Source organism: Spodoptera frugiperda, chromosome 6 (genome assembly GCF_023101765.2).
Source record: "Spodoptera frugiperda isolate SF20-4 chromosome 6, AGI-APGP_CSIRO_Sfru_2.0, whole genome shotgun sequence".
In the NCBI taxonomy this organism is placed as follows: domain Eukaryota; kingdom Metazoa; phylum Arthropoda; class Insecta; order Lepidoptera; family Noctuidae; genus Spodoptera; species Spodoptera frugiperda.
In genome coordinates, this window is record NC_064217.1 from 8,440,151 (window position 1) to 8,455,914 (window position 15,764).

Genomic DNA, 15,764 nt, shown 5'->3' on the forward strand with positions numbered 1-15,764 from the left:
AACTTTTTCAAACTTTATTTATAATCTATTTAATTTATTACACTAAAGTATACCTATCCCAAATTATTGCACATCAAAATAGGAAGAATACACAACAATTTTTATAATAAATAATTTCTAAATTTGAAAATATTGCATTCACACTTAAAATATTATTATATTGTATAACTACAGCCTCTTATTGTACATTCCTGTGTGTATTTACATGTGAGATGTATGATGTTAAATCGTGCTTGTTGTATTATTGTCTGGAGAAATCCAATGTTGCACGCAGACATAATTAGATATATATATCTCTGTCTAGAACTGATGAATGAAAGGTTAATTGTCCATCTGTTCAAGTTTCCATTGCTGCCTGAGTTTGTGGAGTACAGCACGCATGAACACAGTAATGAAAATGATTTTCCTTACTTTCATGGCATGTGAGTCTGGACTTCAAACCATCTTCGATGTACGTATATTAGTACTATAAGGCTCCTATATTTACAGTACCTTATCATTCTTAACAAATCACATTAATTGTGATCTTATCGTTAGAACTTAAAACGGGATATTTACCATGTTTATTAGTTTTTGTGTGTTTCCGATATTTCGGCACTGTTGTAAGCGCCATGATCACGGATGAATATCATATCCCGTTTTAAGTTCTAATGATGTAACTAGTGACCATGTCAGTTTAAAAACTTTGTAATTGTGATCTTATTAATTTACGATAATCTTTTCTTTTCATTTCGTTCGTTCTTGTTCTTTGAGAATGGTGATGAATCAGTCTTGTGGTGTTCTGACTTCACCATGCGTTTGGGGTGTGAGTGGTAATTCCTGGGGAAAGATGACGGCTTCTGTTTGCCGATTGATGGAACGTGGCGATATCCTACAGTATATTCTGTTTCAGGGTTGTAATCGTGATGACTCGACTGGCTGTAAGATGATGACATTGGACGTGAATGCACATATGTGACCTTCTCAGTTGATGGGTTGTAAAGGAAGGTTTTCGGCACCATCACTCTGTAAGGCATCTGGTATTTTGGATGAGGAAGAGGAGTGACATAACTGACTGTCTGAATCGTGCCAGAGTTCTGTTTTCCAGTCTTGTAATGTGAAGGCAAAACAGTCGCGATTGTGTGGTCTTTGCTTGGGTAGTTCTCTGTGAGGACCAGACCTTGGTCATCTTGTTGCTCTGATTGCTGGACTTGCTGGTATCCATAATTTTGCTGGCCTCCTACATCAGCTTGAGACGCGTGGCTTGATTGTCCAGATTGAGGTGAGAACACAGTGTGATCTTGTTGGTCATGTTGAGTTTGGGTGTAGTATTGGGAAACTTGATCTTGAGATACACCTGATTCCTTTGCAGGACCATATTCTGGTGCGGGAGTCACTGATGATTCGTATCCTGGTGAAATTGATTGTGAATACTGTTCTTGGGGTGGTCCGTATTCAGGAGCTACTGTACCTGAGTGCTCATACTCTGCTTCTGCGTGTTGCGGTGGAGTTCCGTACTGGACTCCAGGTGTACCATATTCAGCACTGGGGGTTACAGCTGCTTCATACCCAGGGCTAACTGATGCGTATTGTACCTGAGCGTTACTATCATGTACCCCAGCTCCTTGGTCTAAAGAAGAACTTTGATAATCTTGTGACGAGCCGTGTTCCGTTTCTTGCTGGTAATGCGACGAAGGCATGTAGTAGGATTGCGATGAAACAGCTGATTGTGGCACGTATTGGTACTGGTACTCATAATTTTGAGGAAGGGAAGGTTGTTTGTAAATAGAATAACCTTTTGGCATCGTCATGTAGTGTTGACGCACGTAGCTAGATGGGTATCTGGCCATTACAGGTTGAACTGCGGAGTACTGCACTCCATCAGACAGATGCGCTTGTGTGTATGTTGGCTGGACATACGGGTGTGCGTAATGTTGAGGCTCGTATTGTGAAGAGGGAGCTTCACCTCCCTGTTGACTGTAGCCCTCAGCTCCTTGGCTCTCAAGACCATGGCTAGGGTACGCCATAACCTGAGGAGCAAACTTATATCCAGCTTTCTTGAAATACTGGTTCACCAGCTCTTGCAAATTCAAATGATTCAAGTAATTAGACAGAGGATAATTTTGCGGTAGGTTAGCATACAGCTCAGCTGTTGGGTTGGTTAGTGATGAGCTTGGAATCCTCAATACTAAGACTGGGACAACTTTTTGTTCCAAGTGAGAGCCAGGAGTGTGTAAATGATCTTGGGTCAGTCCAACGTTTTGGAACTCTGGGTTCTTGATCAGTTGTGAAGGATCGACAAGGTAATCAGGCATCACTGTAGGGAACTGTCCAGATAGACCAGAGAATTGTTCACCGTTGTAAGTCGTGTACAGAGTTGAAGGGTGCGATGAGTAAGAGTTGCTGCTGTGATCCGCAGATGAATAAGAAACTGGTTGTGGTGCAGGAGTTGTGAACTCAATCGCTGGTTTATCATAATGATAGGCTGGCTTCTCATCCTTCACTTGCACTAATTCAAAAGCTTGAGATGGCTGAATTTCAACACTTGTTTTTATTTTGCCTGAGTGATCATAATGATTTATAGAGGTTGAATGAACGTTATTAGGAGGGATGTCTTCTTGCGAATAAGGATATATCATGAATTTTCCTTTTTCTTGTGCTGGTTTTCCGAAGTAAGAGTATGTGTAACCGTTATTGGTTTTGTATCCATATCCAAGGTTAGCGTCAATGGTACGCTTTCCTTTGCTTTTTGTGTCTGTATCGTTTACTATCTCAATGGCTATAACAGCTGGGAAATGTGTAGGAGCTTTTGGTTTAGCTTCACTAGCATTTTTAACATTTTTCTTTTCTTCTTTAGGAGCATCATTATTCTTAATACCATACTTTGCTTCTACATCTCTTAAGAATTTCTTCTCTTCTGCTGTCAGGGTTGTGTTTGATGCTTTATCTTTATCTTTTACTTCTGATTTGTATTTCTTTGGATCTGGTTCGGCGCATGTTGTGGTCAGCACCACGCAAAACAGCATCTGGAATTGATATAAAAAATCTATTAATATTGATTTTGTACAAGCATTTAATTAATCGATTTAAACAGACGTATAATTTAAAGTTAAATATAATCATCGTGATAGATTTACAAATTATGAATCTGTGTACATATTACACAGATTTGGACATCTGTCCAAAGTTACTGTAAAATAATCAATATTTCTCAACAATTACGAAAACTAAATTCTGAAATGTCACCATCTTAAGTCTTAAGTAGTACTTTTACAGTATTTACAACACACGTTGACACACAACGTTAAATAAGGCAGTGTTCTAAACCGCGACACAATAATGAAGCTACTATCAATAGCATGTGTACCAGCAGTGTCCGTACAACATCCCATTAACGTATTGCGTGCTTGACTCATCGTTCACTCTCTATACGAGCACTGCAATTAGGTAACATAACATTATCTTTATTTGTTAGTATTCCAACATTGAGACCATCTTGTGAAATTTTACATCTGTTACGAGGCAATGACGCCAGATGATCTCCTCACATAATGCACATATCCGCATACAAATTGATGCACATATGTAGCTCGTTTAGAATTTATTGGAATTTCTCCGTTATGCGCTTCTACTTTCGATTTATCAAGAGTTTTTAAAATAGTAAAAATGTGATAAGTTTGAAATTTGAAAGAATACTTGGTTTATCATGATGGTTGTGTTGTTAGAATAATGACTAGTGTGTGGATGCGCGTTATCGTTCCTTACGATCTGTCGCTTATGCAACGGCGATTTTCTCGCGGAGCGCGCGACCCGCCGCGCCTGCGACTTTCCACGACCTCAGGCTCTCGATGGTTACCTCGCTGATTAATTAACGACAGCTTCGCATTATGTGGAAGTTGTGACTATGAAATTATGTAACGGTTACACGCTCACTGCTCACTGGTGACTACGCAGCGAATTTTATTCACGTCCGCACTAGATAGAAATATTGTCGACTAATTGATTAGTCTCGTGACGCGAATAAATGGATACTTTCCTCCTGAAGATGCGTTTACTGTGATGTTTATTACAACTGCAATGTCCGCATAGTAAATGTGTTTCTTGTAATGTAGAAATAATTACTTGTCTCATTGGTCTAATGTAAACAAATCGCTAACAAGCACTTCTCGATGTAGTTTGAGATGAAAGTATTCGTTGGGAGCTGATAGTGGTTTGGAGAAAGTGTTTGAGTGGCGTCCAGGTCGGTCAGGATTGCGACACCAAATAACAATACGTTTCCTAGTTTCGATCTGACTCCTGCCAACTTTAGATAACTGTAATTTAAGTGAATCTAACCGTTTTGAGTTCGTGACTTCGTTCGGTGCTTGGCATTGTTCTAAGCGAGCTAAAGAGAATGCTTCTGCAGACGATTTTATAGCACTAATTGAAAACAACATAAGCATGTATGAAACATTTACTCAAACTTCATTTAATCTTTAGCTTTGACATTTAGATACACCATAAAAAATTCATTAATAATAGTTGTATTAGCTGTTGGTTGCCCTAAAAATAAATAAATAAATAATAACCAAAAATTTGCTAGATATTTTACAAGTATTGCAAGTATGGGCTATAGTTAACCATATAACCAATTTCAATTCTAAACGCGTACTTCAAGCTGCATTGTTATTCACTGAATATGTTCAGGTCGCACTCAGTCTGCATCAATTTTGTTTTGTAGTGATTTACAGTTATTCTATTCAGATGAAATCATCAATCTTTTCCTCTTATATAAAACACTAGTTCAGTTTTTTAATTCGATAAGTATTGAACATTCATAACTGGTTATTTACAAAAATAAAGGAATGAAACTGGTTTTGCAGTTGGATTGCAAACCTGTTTGTTTTGGTAAATTGGTTTGATTTATAGCTGACTGGTTGTAAACAAACGGATTTTTAAATTGTTACTAATTTCATGGTATGAATAGTAAGTCTTTTTGTTGGGTAAAAATAGAAAACATACATTTTTATTTATACTTTAGCTATTTGGGACTTAGGGACTCGCTAATTGTACGTACTATGATAAGTTTTTTCACAGCTTATTTCATTTTACCGTTATTATCTATGTAAGACATTTCATATCATTTCATTAGAGAGCAAAATTAGAAAAAACGTTATCGATAGTTCAATGAAAATGAAAAAAGGCTTTGATAGATACATGTCCCTGATATTTCTAATAAAAATGAGGAACATTTCACATAATAAAAAGTATGGAGAAGAACTAACATATACTCATAAATAACTGTCCATACCTCACACTAATATCAGTATTATATAATTACACATTATCTGATGCTACTGAGAGCTCACCACAGCTTTGTGGTAACTAATGTTCATGTTATACAGTCCGAAGTAACCTAAATGGCAATCATAATTGTGGTGAAAGAAGAAATTATGGAAACCGCCCAACGGTTCGGTCCCTTTACTTTAGTGGTGGAAAATATTATGGTAACAAGCATTCGTTCATCATCAGCCACAAGAAGGCAACTGCAATGAAGCAACTGAAATGAAATGAAACAGCATATAGATTTAGCAGTTGGAAACGACCTGCATCCAGAGATTCTTATCAAGTCGTTTGTCAACCGTGAGAGTAGGTTCTTTTTACCAGGCTTAAAAAAACCGTGCTGTAATATGCATCTCTGCCTATCCCTTCGGGGATATAAGGCGTGACGCTTAAAAAATGGTGAGACACGTCACTTCAACAGCCTTTAAGTGGCCACTGTTGCATATTAATGCTCAAACCTGGAACAAGCGTGGTGATTACACCACGCTTGCTCAATGCGGGTTGATGATACATCTATATCTATCTACACATGCATATAATAGATGGCAATCACTATTATCAAGAAGTCATCGACCATCTCATGGTTACATCGATACAATCTATAAATGCATCAAATTATGAATAATCATAACCGAATATTAATTTCGAGTGCATTACCGGCACATTATAACTGTCACGTTACATAACAAATCTATTTACTTTGCAAACAGACCATATTTCTATCATCATATTACGCAAGCAACTAATAACATAATTTGCAACGGAAATATGTGCATAAACTTAGTAATTCCGGAAAAAAAACGGAAATAATTATTTATGTATGGTATAATCGCCTAATTATGCTTACGGCTGCTATGTATATGTTACGATATGGATGTAAGTGTATGATGCGCGTAATTTATACGTCAATCAAATTGAAAGCATGATTAATAATTCAACTTTTCACTGAAATTAGGTGTTGATTTGTGTAATCGATATAACACCTAATAGTATTAGGCTTAAATAAAAATAAGTGTTATGAATACTTATCACGTTCGTCTCATATTCTAATAAAAACATCCTAATTTTAAAATTATTTACTTCTTTCTAACTCGATCTATATTATATCCATCAAACATTTCGCATAAACTCTATAATTTGCGTATTACATAACGTAAACATTCTATTGTTGGATGCACATCACAATGCGTTGTATTTCATACAACATTTTTTCTTTCCCATGGATTAAGAAAGAGGTTAAGTATCTAATTTTATAAATAAAGAAAATACTTGCTAACATCGCCTTTTAAATATTTATGTTTCAGTTGATCTATAAGAACGCTAGTACAAGTTTTGTATACGGTGAACGAAAACGAAACGAGAGCGCGTTCGGCGCTCTGATTGGCCTGCACAATTGAATCAACCAATCAGAGCGCCGAACCAGTTTTCGTTTCGTTTTCGTTTAACGTAAAGCAAACTCGTACTAAGTGTAAAGAACTATTGATTACAAGTGTTGTCATCGTAGTAAACTTTAATTACAAAAAGTACAATAAACTTTTGACCTTTTCCTATAATGAAAGATTGAAACTCGTATTTAGCAACAAATAGACATTTAATTACCTATTAATGCATTATCTATTATGTCTCCTCTAACAATAACTGTACATTCTAACACCTAGATAAATGTAATAATAAAAGTTTAATTATAAAAGATTGCGCTAACTTTATACTAGCTTATAGCTTGCGGCTTCATCCATATGGGAGTGAATATGTCATAGGTCCCGACTATGAAGCTTGCTTTGGGATCCCGATCCCGTCATGTTCTCTAGCTAACTCTAACTCTTTGGAAAGTTAACTTCGTGTTCAACTGCCAATTTCAATGACCTATCAATCTTTAGATTTGCAATCAATCTTTACAAACAAAACAATACAATACAAAACGTGACAAAATTCTACTATTCCACGTAACGTCACGCCTTTTATCCCCGAAGGGATAGGCAGAGGTGCACATTACGGCAAATTTTACCTTTAGTGAGTGAATTTAATGATAAAGTCAAAATTACTTATTTCAAATAGACCAGGAAGGCACTTTTGAACGTGAAAGCAAATATAATAATATTAAACATGTCTCTATATTCTATTGACACTAGCTGCAAGTCAGTCTATTAGTTACAAAGTCTATTCAGACTAAACAAACAGACTATAAAATGCAACGTCTTTACAACATTAGTTGAGTAAGTACGTTTAAACACATCATACGTGTCAAAATAATGATACAGTCAATAGAAGTGACCATCTTTATTTCGTTACAAAGAGCATCTTGTGTGCTATTGTGTGTTTCATGTCATAACAGTTGAGTAATATCGTCTTGTCAGGTATTAATTACTTCCTATTAGCAGACAGTGTTGGTAGTGAAAGATTTTATTGATATTAATATCTTTAGTAAATATATGATTTGAATGTTGTTAGTAATTAGATAACATTAAAACATATTATAGATATCTTTGAAACACGCGACACGTTACGCTGCTGCTGGTTACCCAGCTACCGTGCCAAACCTTCAATCAAACATGTCATTAAATTTCCTATTCCTATTATCCTTTTTTCGACGAATTTTGCAAAATTTGCATTCATAAGTACATTTTCCTGACAATAACACAGAGGTAATGAAATCGATCTAGCCACGATTGGATTTTATATGTATATATGTTACGGTAAATCTGATTAATTGAAAATTATTAATAATTTTGCTAAATTATTAATAATTACCACACGTTTTGGTAACATGCTGAATAATCGATCGAAATTTATCACTTTTAGTAGTGATTCAGTTAATAATTTCTACGACACATATTGGTGAAAGTAAAGAAATATACTTAAACCCTATGTTTTTTGACCAGCATGTATAATATTAAACACCGTCTTACGATTATATTAATTAGAGATCAGCACAAACATAAAATGATTTTCATAAAAGTCAATATACTTGTATGAAACGGAACAGTTATGGCTTTCAAACAAATTTGTTAAGTAAGTATCAACCACATATAATAATTTTATGACGTTTATAATACAGGTGCAACAGTTATTAATAAGACGGCTGATGTTACCAGTTAATTAAATGAGGAACTCAAATGAATTTTATAATTAAGCTTGAAATTAAATATAGTTAATCGAAGTTAGTATCGTTGTGACCTGGAGGTTTAAGCCGCCCGCTTCTCATGCATGAGAGTGTGGGTTCGAAACCTGCCAACGACAAGTACCAATGTGACATTTTCCGAATTATACGTATTTTCTAAGATTATTCAGACACTACTGAAAAACGTTGACGGAAAAACTCGTGAGGAGCTTATGATTTCGAATTATAAGTTTGAAATCACCAACCTGCATTAATCAAGCGTGGTGATTAATGCTCAAACCTTGTCTGTGTGAGAAGAAGCCTTTGGTCAGCAGTGGCTTATTTATAGGCCTTTGATGTGATGTGAATCGAAGAAAATAATTAACTGAAGAGTTATAAGAAGTCTCTTTTATTATTATTTATATGGCCTTACTATAATACGGTATAGTTGTTGGACTGAAGATAGCATCTTGTGGAACTAATTGCAATAATAACTATTGCATCATAAACAAATAAAGTGGAACGCGTGTGTTTCTTAAAATTGGACCAATCATAATATTATGGTGGTGCACAATACTTTTTATAATGTAAACAAACTCTAACTAAGCCTTCTAGACTGTAGGCCGCCTCAACATTAGATTTGTCATATCTTGACGATCTTAATTGATTAATTACTCGTAGGTCTCGTTTGAAACTTTTAAACCCGTTTGAAAGAGTTTTTGTTACAGATTCTTGTGACGTTATATTTTTTTATGAAATAGGGGGGCAAACATGCAGACGGAACACCAATGGAAAGCAATCAGCGCCGTCCATGGACACCCGCAACACTAGAGGAGTCAAAAGTGCGTTACCGGCATTTTAAAAAAATCTGACGCTCTTTAAAGAATACAATTTGGAGTTTATAATAAGTAGCACGATTTAGACATAGTTATTATTATGTTCATCTAATCAATATTTACAATAATTAACTGTGAACTAATAACTAGAAGACCGTAGATGACAGCAATCAATTAGCAGTTATGTAAGTTGACGGAAAATATATTAAATCTTAAAAAACAACTGTAACTTCCTAGAGTAAGCGAAATTTTGTTATGGGTGAGGTCAAATCGGAGGTCGTATGGTAATATTGGTCGTTGACCAATTTTTAGATCGTGACCTACAAATCTGTAAGTAATAAATAGCCCACGTGTAAAGAACCTAGAGGTATTATATAACACGTACTAAGCATGTCTTCTAGTTGGTAAAATTTCGAGGAGTTTTGTTTTTTATAATATCCATCACAAATTCAATGAGGGTTCGTAACATCGGCATTCATTTTTTTTTCGGTTATAATAGATACTAGTTTATTATAGCTTTTCACCACCATTCAAATTTATGAATTTTAGGATTTTGCAATTAGAAATTATCTAGTATTTTAAATAAGAGTTTCATGTAATTCACATTCACTTAGAATTAGCATACTGTTTAAGTTAATCTATAGACGTACTAATATTATAAATGTGAACTGTCTGTTGGTCCGTCTTTCACGGTAAATCAAAGCGGAGCAACGCTGCGCATTGCCTTAACGTTTTTAAGTGGAGATAATTGAAGGGTTCAATTATTCGTAGATTTGGCAAACCCTTTTATGTAGAGGAGGTTAGGAGACCTATAGCCTTAAAGTGGGTTATTACGGGCTATTGATAAATATATATTTACATTCACGGTACCACCACACATAATACTAATACAGTCATACATATTGTAGGTATATCTGTATGTATAGACAAGTTATTTACATTTTAATCTAAAGTGCTGGAAAGTTTTGTTGTTCACTCTCCGAATGATTCTAATATATCGCTTGCAACAAACGTAATCGAGAGTCGAAAGGAGTTTAATCGGTAGGTATTTTCTAATTTTACATGTGCAAGTGTAGTATAAAATTGGTAGATCTAAAAGAAATAATCTTACTAACATTATGTAATGCGAAAGTTTGTTTATTTGTTTGTTACTCCTTCACGTCAAAACGTGTGAAGGGATTATGATGAAATTTGGAACAGGGGTAGATTATGGTTTGCAATAACACATAGGCTACTTTATCCCATGGGAATGCGGTCGAAACCGCTGGCAGAAGCTAGTTATGTCTTCTCTAAGATCACACCTTTTATTCCCAGCTTTTATAAAGGCTTGACTTGTTCGTAATAAAATGTTATGTCATCAGTTCTATGTATTAAGGACCAAGACTATTAGCATAAATGTATGATTATAAATATGATGCAGGAAACGTGTATACTACCACGCCAAACTAGAATCTAAAACTAGGTACTTTAAGCATTAGTAGCCATAAAGTATGTAAGTAGATAAGTTTTACCAATTTATATCGACGGTGGAAAGGCTAATTGGTCTACGCGACATTTTTTTACGATATTGAGTTATATTTGGTATTATAATACGAGTATATGCAATATTCGGAATCGACGATTTTTTATCCGTCAAATGATGTGTGAAAAAAATTGACACTTACATATATCAATGAGCCTTTCAATCACCGATATAAATGTGTTATTATGTTTTTCGGCTTAATCACGTAATTATTTGACGAGGAACTCGACTAATTTCAAGCCATGGTAGAGGCTCATATTCATGAGCAGCATTCCGCAACACACGACGCGGCTTTTTTTTTTTTTTTTTTTTTTTTTTTTTTTTTTTTTTTTTTTTTTTTTTTTTTTTTGGGGGGAAAATCATCCAATGACTTCTCCCACCTTGGGCGAGGCGAGAGGGAGTGTCAGACTCTTACTGACTAAAAACCACCCCGTTCCTTCTCCTGCTTTTCGAGCCGGAGCCCCGGTAAACCCGCTAGGTAGTCCGCAGCTCCGGATCAGGCATCAGCCCTACTGGGCCCCATCTGTGGTGGTCTGATGGCTCTTTGAGGCGCGCGCGGTTCGGGCGGTGAGCTACCCTTACTCGCCGCCCGCAGGCCCGCACTTACGGTGGCCGGAGATCGTCCCGCGATCCCCGACGCCCGGAGTGTCTCTCGCGACGGCTGGGGCGTGAGGAGGTTTGTTCTCTCACGCGCCCCGCCTCCTCCTTAGCTAGCATGACTGCTTCGCAGAAAGAGGAGACGGCATCCCAGTCCCTCTCGCTCCGCACCATGGCCTGAACCAGTGCCGGGCGCGAGAGGTCGCCGTCGCCGACCACATCCCTGAGGACTTGGCGGTACTCAGCCCACGCAGGGCACACCGCCACCGTATGTTCTACCGTGTCCTCCGGGCGGTCCTCGCAGTGATGACACCCGGGCGTTTCCTCCCGCCCAATAAGGAACAGGAACCTACCGAAACTCCCATGTCCGGTAAGCACCTGCGTCAGGCGGTAGGTGAGGACGCCGTGGCGCCTCTCTAGCCACTCCTCAAAGAGGGGACTTACCGCTGCGATGACAGCGAGCCCAGCCCTCGGTTGCGACAGTCGTTGCTGCCATTCCGCCATGAGATCGCGCCGGAGCTCGTCCCGCCACGCACTGATCTGGCGCGGCAGTGGAGTTTCGCCCCGGCGGCACGCGTCGGCGCGCAAACTGAACACGTGCGCGAGCACCTTCGCCTCCAAATCCCACGGCGGTAATCCGGCAAGGAGGTTCGCCGCCTCCCCGGAGATCGTGCGATATCCACGGATCACCCGGATGGCCATGACCCTCTGAGATGTGAGCAGCGCCCGAGCTGGCCGCCGCATCAGGTTCGGCGCCCACACAGGGGCGCCGTAGAGAGCCATGGATCGCACGATCCCCGCGTACAACCTCCGGCAGGAGGCATTTGGCCCCCGAGGTTTGGCAGGAGCCGCTTAAGCGCAGCCCCCGTCCGTTCCAACTTAGGAGCCAAACGTCGAAAGTGTTCCACGAAGTTCCATCGACTGTCGAGGACGAGTCCTAGGTACTTCATCGTCGTCTCGACGCCGATGGAAACTCCTCCCGCCGTTATTTGGGACCCACCCGGAGGTGGCGCGTTCCCGCGGCCATGAAAGCACATGGCCTCGGACTTGTGGAGCGCCACCTCGAGTCCCAATTGCCGGATCCTTTCAACTACTGTCGCAACCGCTCTCGCCATTAAGTTGGCCGCCGCCTGGTGCGACCTCCCGTGCGCTAGCACTAGCGTATCGTCGGCGTAGCAAATTACGTCGACGCCGTTCGGGAGGTCGGTGCGCAGCACCCAGTCGTAACCGATATTCCACAGGAGCGGTCCCAAAACCGAACCCTGTGGAACACCGCGCGACATCTCTCGCCGTTTCCATTCGCCCTGGTGACCGGGGTATATAACATACCTGTCTGTCAGGTAAGCCTCGATTATACGACGGAGGTAGGTAGGCACCCGGTGATACCGGAGTGCCTCCAGTATGCAGCTCCAGGGTAGGGAGTTGAAGGCGTTGGCGATGTCCAGAGACACCGCCACTACGACCTTACCCCTGGACACTGCAGTCCCCGTCGTGAGGTCCCTTACGCGCATGATGGCGTCCACCGTGGAGCGCCCTCTGCGGAAGCCGAACTGGCCATCCGCGAGGTCCGGCCCATTTCCGGACAAGTGCGCGACGAGGCGGTTCGAAATTATCCTTTCGAAGACTTTTCCCACCTCGTCGAGCAGCACAATGGGCCGGTACGCGGACGGAGAGTCCGCAGGGCGCCCCGGCTTCTTCACGAGGACCAGTTTTCCCGTCTTCCACTGAAGTGGGAACTGGCCCCTCTCCATGCATGCGCTGTAGAGACCGATTAATCGAGGCCTGAGAGACTCTGAGGCCAGGACCCACGCCTTGCCATGTAGGCCATCGGGTCCTGGGGCGGTGTTCTTGGCGCCCATCCGGCGCACCGCCGCTCTCAATTCTGCCTCGGTCACCTCCGGAACGATGTCGTCGTCGTCGTCACTGTGACCCGCATTGGGAACCGCAGGGGGCGGAGTCATAGATGGAGGGTGAAACCCCTCCGTAGTCGGGGGAACAAGGTGCCGACTACTTCCTCTACGACCTCTGGCCGGAGACTCTGAGTCAGTGGGGGAGCCCACGTGCGGAGCTTATCACGCACCATCCGATACACGACGCGGCTACTGTTGCGCTACGGTACTAGTCTAGAGAGTAGTTCCTCGTCAAATAATTAAGTGAGTAAACCGAAATACATAATAATTAATTTAGTATGTCTCACGAAAGTTATACTAAATATAAATGTATGATAATAAGTATGATGGAGGAAACGTATATACTACCAAGGCAAACTAGAATCTAAATTAGGTACTTTACATTAATACTCATACTGCCACATTCAGAGACATTTAATGATTACTTAAACTATTCCTTAGTACGAATTTGTATCGAAAACAATTGCTAAGGACTGGCTTAAATGACTCTGAGTGCGGCAGTCACAAAAAATAATCTATTTATTAAATAAATGTTGTTTGTGTGAGTCCAGAATCGAACACCACATACTGTGCGCAAATACAGTGCATACACGCACACGACTACTGGGCAAACAAGTTTCTAAAATATTTGTTTTGTGACTAGCCAAATTTCGATATTATATTCAATATGTCTACTTTTACTTATTGTATGTTGTTTTCCATTTATGATGATGAGCAGTGAGGTAGGTCCGGTTGTGACACTCAAATTTTAAGTGTATGTCACTCTTTCACTTGTTGAATATACATATGTTTTATCTATTAAGTATAAAAAACTTTCAGACGTTAAGGCTATAACTAACTTTGTTTCGTTCGGGGATCGAACCCGAGACATGGCCGAACAACCACTGCGCCATGAAGTCGGTACAACAGATATGTTTAAAAGAGTAAGATGCCAACATTCAAGTACTATTGATTATTTATGTTAGTTATTGTTTTGAGAGCAATTTCTTATTAAAAGTTTTTGCGACAAACATTACGTTTTCTGCTTCTGTCGGTTGTACGCAACTTTTATGTCACCGACAAGTTCAAATGTCAACGAATCCAAATACGCAAAATTACTGTTGACTCTATAAACTGCAGTTACAAACACTATTGAGAAACAAACTTGAACTTTATGTCAATTGCGGAATACTCATTATTCTTATATAACTTATGAAACATTTACCAGTAAATAAAACCGCATGGTGACGTCACGGCGCCGCACTTTCTGTCAAAAGAAAACAGACTTATCAGATCACAGCACTACACATCACATCACTGTTATCACGGTATCACAACACTGATATACCTGTGTGTTGTCCGGAGTTGGGTATATGGAGCGAGCGGGTACATGCAAAGCAATGGTTCAGCGGAACACGACGTTACGTTCTTTTATACCTCGGAAACATTCCCACGAGATGCGCATGTGTTGGAGGCTTCGCTTGACCGAAAGCGCTCACTCCGGTAGAGCGCTGTACCGCCAATATAGTCTACGCGACCGACCAGGCTGCGTGCTTTCACTACTCACTAGAACAAGCAAGCATAAACGTCTTTTTATCAAGTTTTTGCAATACTTTCTCAATGCACCTGTGCTACAAATATGGAATGAATCATTGCTGAAAAGCTTTATTAGGTAAGTCTTGCACTGAAGAGATTCTATGCAATGAGTTGAAACACATGTTTAACATATCTTCAATGCAAACTCTAGCTACTAGATGCTAGTGATAGGATACTATAACTATTAACCTTAATAATAATAATAATAAGTCCGCAAGGCAGCTTGTGGCGAGCTGTTGGGCAGTGGCGACCCCACGGACCTGACTCCCGGGAGAGGCCCTACTTTTTAACTCCGGTTGGTACTCGTGACTATCCGGAGTGGCCTCTCCTACCTCACTCTTGCCTTAATCGGCTGGTTTGAGTGGAGATTCGCAAGAGTGGAGTTGCCTTCAGCTCCACTTGGGGGAAGGACGTATCCCAGTAAGATGCTGGTAGGGGTCTTGACCGTACTTCCGGGATTGCTCTGATAGCCGTGGGATGCCTCCCCTTCCTCAAGCAGCTCAACGGATGTTGCTTCCCTTGTCGCTACATGCTAGCGGCCAATTCAATATTGGTCAGGGGCAGGGGCCATAGTCCCCATAGTTAACCGGTTAACTATTCCACAGCCACCCACACCCATATCCCTATCATTTCCTTTTACCATATCTCACAATAGTCCTGCATCAACCGGGGATTGTCCTTTGGTGTACTTCCATAGTGCATACAGGGATAATCGCCGGATGATGTCCCCTTACATTTAGATTAAAATTGTTCAACGGGCCTCTGCGAGTTGGCTTCGGCCCCTCGTACGCCTTCCAAAGGTCCGGGACCCTGTGGTCCCGTGATTATGTAAGGAACAAACATAATAATAATAAGTTTATTTGACATTTAGAGAAACTACAACATAAGACACAGACAGAGCACTTAAAAGAAAAACAATGCACAAC

At 40.1% G+C, this 15,764-nt stretch overlaps 1 protein-coding gene across 1 annotated transcript; it reads right to left on the reverse strand.

Moving 5' to 3' along the window:
- Positions 1-14,715, reverse strand: LOC118267833 (uncharacterized). The gene is made up of 3 exons (XM_035582073.2): positions 14,591-14,715; positions 14,468-14,509; positions 1-3,005 (listed from the first exon to the last, which is right to left on the reverse strand). The coding sequence occupies exons 2-3, from the start codon at positions 14,483-14,485 to the stop codon at positions 708-710; spliced, it is 2,316 nt and encodes a 771-aa protein (XP_035437966.2). The 5' UTR covers positions 14,486-14,509; positions 14,591-14,715; the 3' UTR covers positions 1-707.
- Positions 14,716-15,764: the final 1,049 nt, after the last annotated feature.